The sequence below is a fragment of the Myotis davidii genome, unplaced genomic scaffold (assembly GCF_000327345.1).
Source record: "Myotis davidii unplaced genomic scaffold, ASM32734v1 scaffold167, whole genome shotgun sequence".
Classification (NCBI taxonomy): Eukaryota; Metazoa; Chordata; class Mammalia; order Chiroptera; family Vespertilionidae; genus Myotis; species Myotis davidii.
The window spans coordinates 2,202,928-2,204,902 of record NW_006300048.1 but is presented as its reverse complement, the minus strand read 5'-3'; the positions used below and the strand labels follow the sequence as shown (position 1 = coordinate 2,204,902).

The window sequence follows — 1,975 nt, the reverse complement described above, 5'->3', positions numbered from 1 at the left end:
TTGCTAGGGACTTGCCCGGCACTTGCTCTCTACCTCTATTTGTTATCTTACTTCTATCATTGACAGTCCCTCTAGGTTGTGGGCTGCTTGCCTGTGTTCCTGAGAAGCATCTACGGTACCAGTCTATAGAGTGTGTTTTCTTTAGTGAATTACCGGTATGTTTACCGGTAATAAACTTGCACTGTTTTATGTATATGTTTGATTACATACAGCCTTGTGACAGTTTTCCTGCATGTCATAAGCATTTGAATATAAATTAAAATGTTAAAATCAAATCTGATATTGTTTTACCTTTTATTTGGTGTGTGGAAGGTGTGCGGAAGAGGGGGTAGTCTTATACGGCGAGTATATAACAAACTCTGTATTTTGAGTGGAAATATTAGGGGGTCGTCTTATACGCCCAGTCGTCTTATACGCCGGCAAATACGGTAGTATAAAATTTGATACTAGGTATGGTTATTATCTGGACATTACTAACCCTGTATCGATGGTCTCTGTGAATACTTCCCAAAAAGCACTCCATGCATAAAACACAAGTTGGATCAACTGCACAGTCTCTGTAAAGTTAAAGAAAAAATAAAAATGAGTGTCATAAAATTACTGCATATTTCACAACATAATACTTCATACTGGATTCCATTCTAGAAGAGCAATAATAGTGAACTGTCTTAATGTTAAAAGAAAAGAAATATTATTCCCCAAAATCTCTCAGATCTTTGATCAATGATGTCAGCTTAAGAACCTGTTTCTCATACTGGATATGTACTAGTGAGTTTCTGAAGGCACGTATTACTAGAATGGTAATTTCCCCCAAAGATTCAGGGAAATCACATTTTATATTAAAATGTGATTCCATAACATCCACACAGATGTTATGGAATCGATTTTAAACTTTATCTTGCAATTTCAAGTAATTTCCTTCAAACAGGTGTTTCAAATCAATGGTCTTCAAAGTCGTATGTGTACACCCCCAGAAAGACAAGAAAATATTAGAACTTGTATTTCTATTTAAATTTTAACTAATTTAAAAGGGAAATTAAACATTCTAAATGAGTAAGTACAGACTGACATGGGTCTCCTCACTTGGTCATTATGTCTGACGGTCACACAACACATATGGTTTCTAAGATACCCTGACGGGAAAATAAGAATTCCACAAGGCTGTCTTACCCGGTTTGGCTCAGTGGACAGAGCATCGGCCTGCAGACTGAAGGGTCCCAGGTTTGATTCATCAAGGGCATGTACCTTGGTTACAGGCTCCACCCCAGCCTGGGCCCTGGTCAGGCCTCAAGCAGGAGGCAACCAATCAATGTGTTTCTCTCACATTGATGTTTCTCTCGGTCTTTCCCTCTCTCTAAAAATCAATGGGGGGAAAAAAATCCTTAGGTGAGGAGAATTCCACAAGGTGGATGGGTTGTGGCAGTGGTGTCCTCAGTCATTTCATTTGCTTTCATCATACTGCCAGTTCGATATATCTACAGATCATATCTTCTCTCTATATAAAAGCCTAATATGCAAACTGTCCCCTCAGGAGTTCGACAGCTTGTTATGTGAGCTGACCACCAGGGGGCGGCATGGAACAAAGGAAGGCCCTGGCCAGCAGTTGGCAGCTGGGGAAGGGAGCCCCAGCTGGCAGCCAGAAGGAGGGCCCTGATAGGCCCTGATCGCTGGCCAGGTCTAGTGACCCGAATTTTGTGCACCAGGCCTCTAATCTTAAATAAGAGAATCTCTCTAATGCCATGAAATGAGATGGGGAATGATGAAAAATCTTTAAGTTTCCCTTATCCTTGGTTCTTATATCCTCATAAGCAAACCACTCTAATGTGCTTATTGTACTCCTTTTTCTTTGTAGCATACTAGATGCTCAGTGCATGAAATTCCTGCACAGTGTGTGGGGGGCATCCCTCAGCCCAGCCTGCGCCCTCTCGCAGTCTGGGACCCCGTAGGGCAGTGATGGCGAACCTATGACATGAGT

General features: G+C 41.5%; 1 protein-coding gene across 18 annotated transcripts in view; it reads right to left on the bottom strand.

Annotated features, from left to right (window-relative positions):
• The window catches only part of UBR2 (ubiquitin protein ligase E3 component n-recognin 2), a 137,596-nt gene that overhangs the window by 110,009 nt on the left and 25,612 nt on the right, over window positions 1-1,975 (bottom strand). For 17 of the 18 annotated variants that reach the window (XM_015572194.1, XM_015572195.1, XM_015572193.1 and 14 more), the window contains one exon: window positions 479-557. In XM_015572194.1, the coding sequence (XP_015427680.1) occupies window positions 479-557 (79 nt within the window). Of the gene's footprint in view, window positions 1-478; window positions 560-1,975 lie in introns of those variants that run through there. The other variant, XM_015572186.1, reaches the window with a different exon arrangement.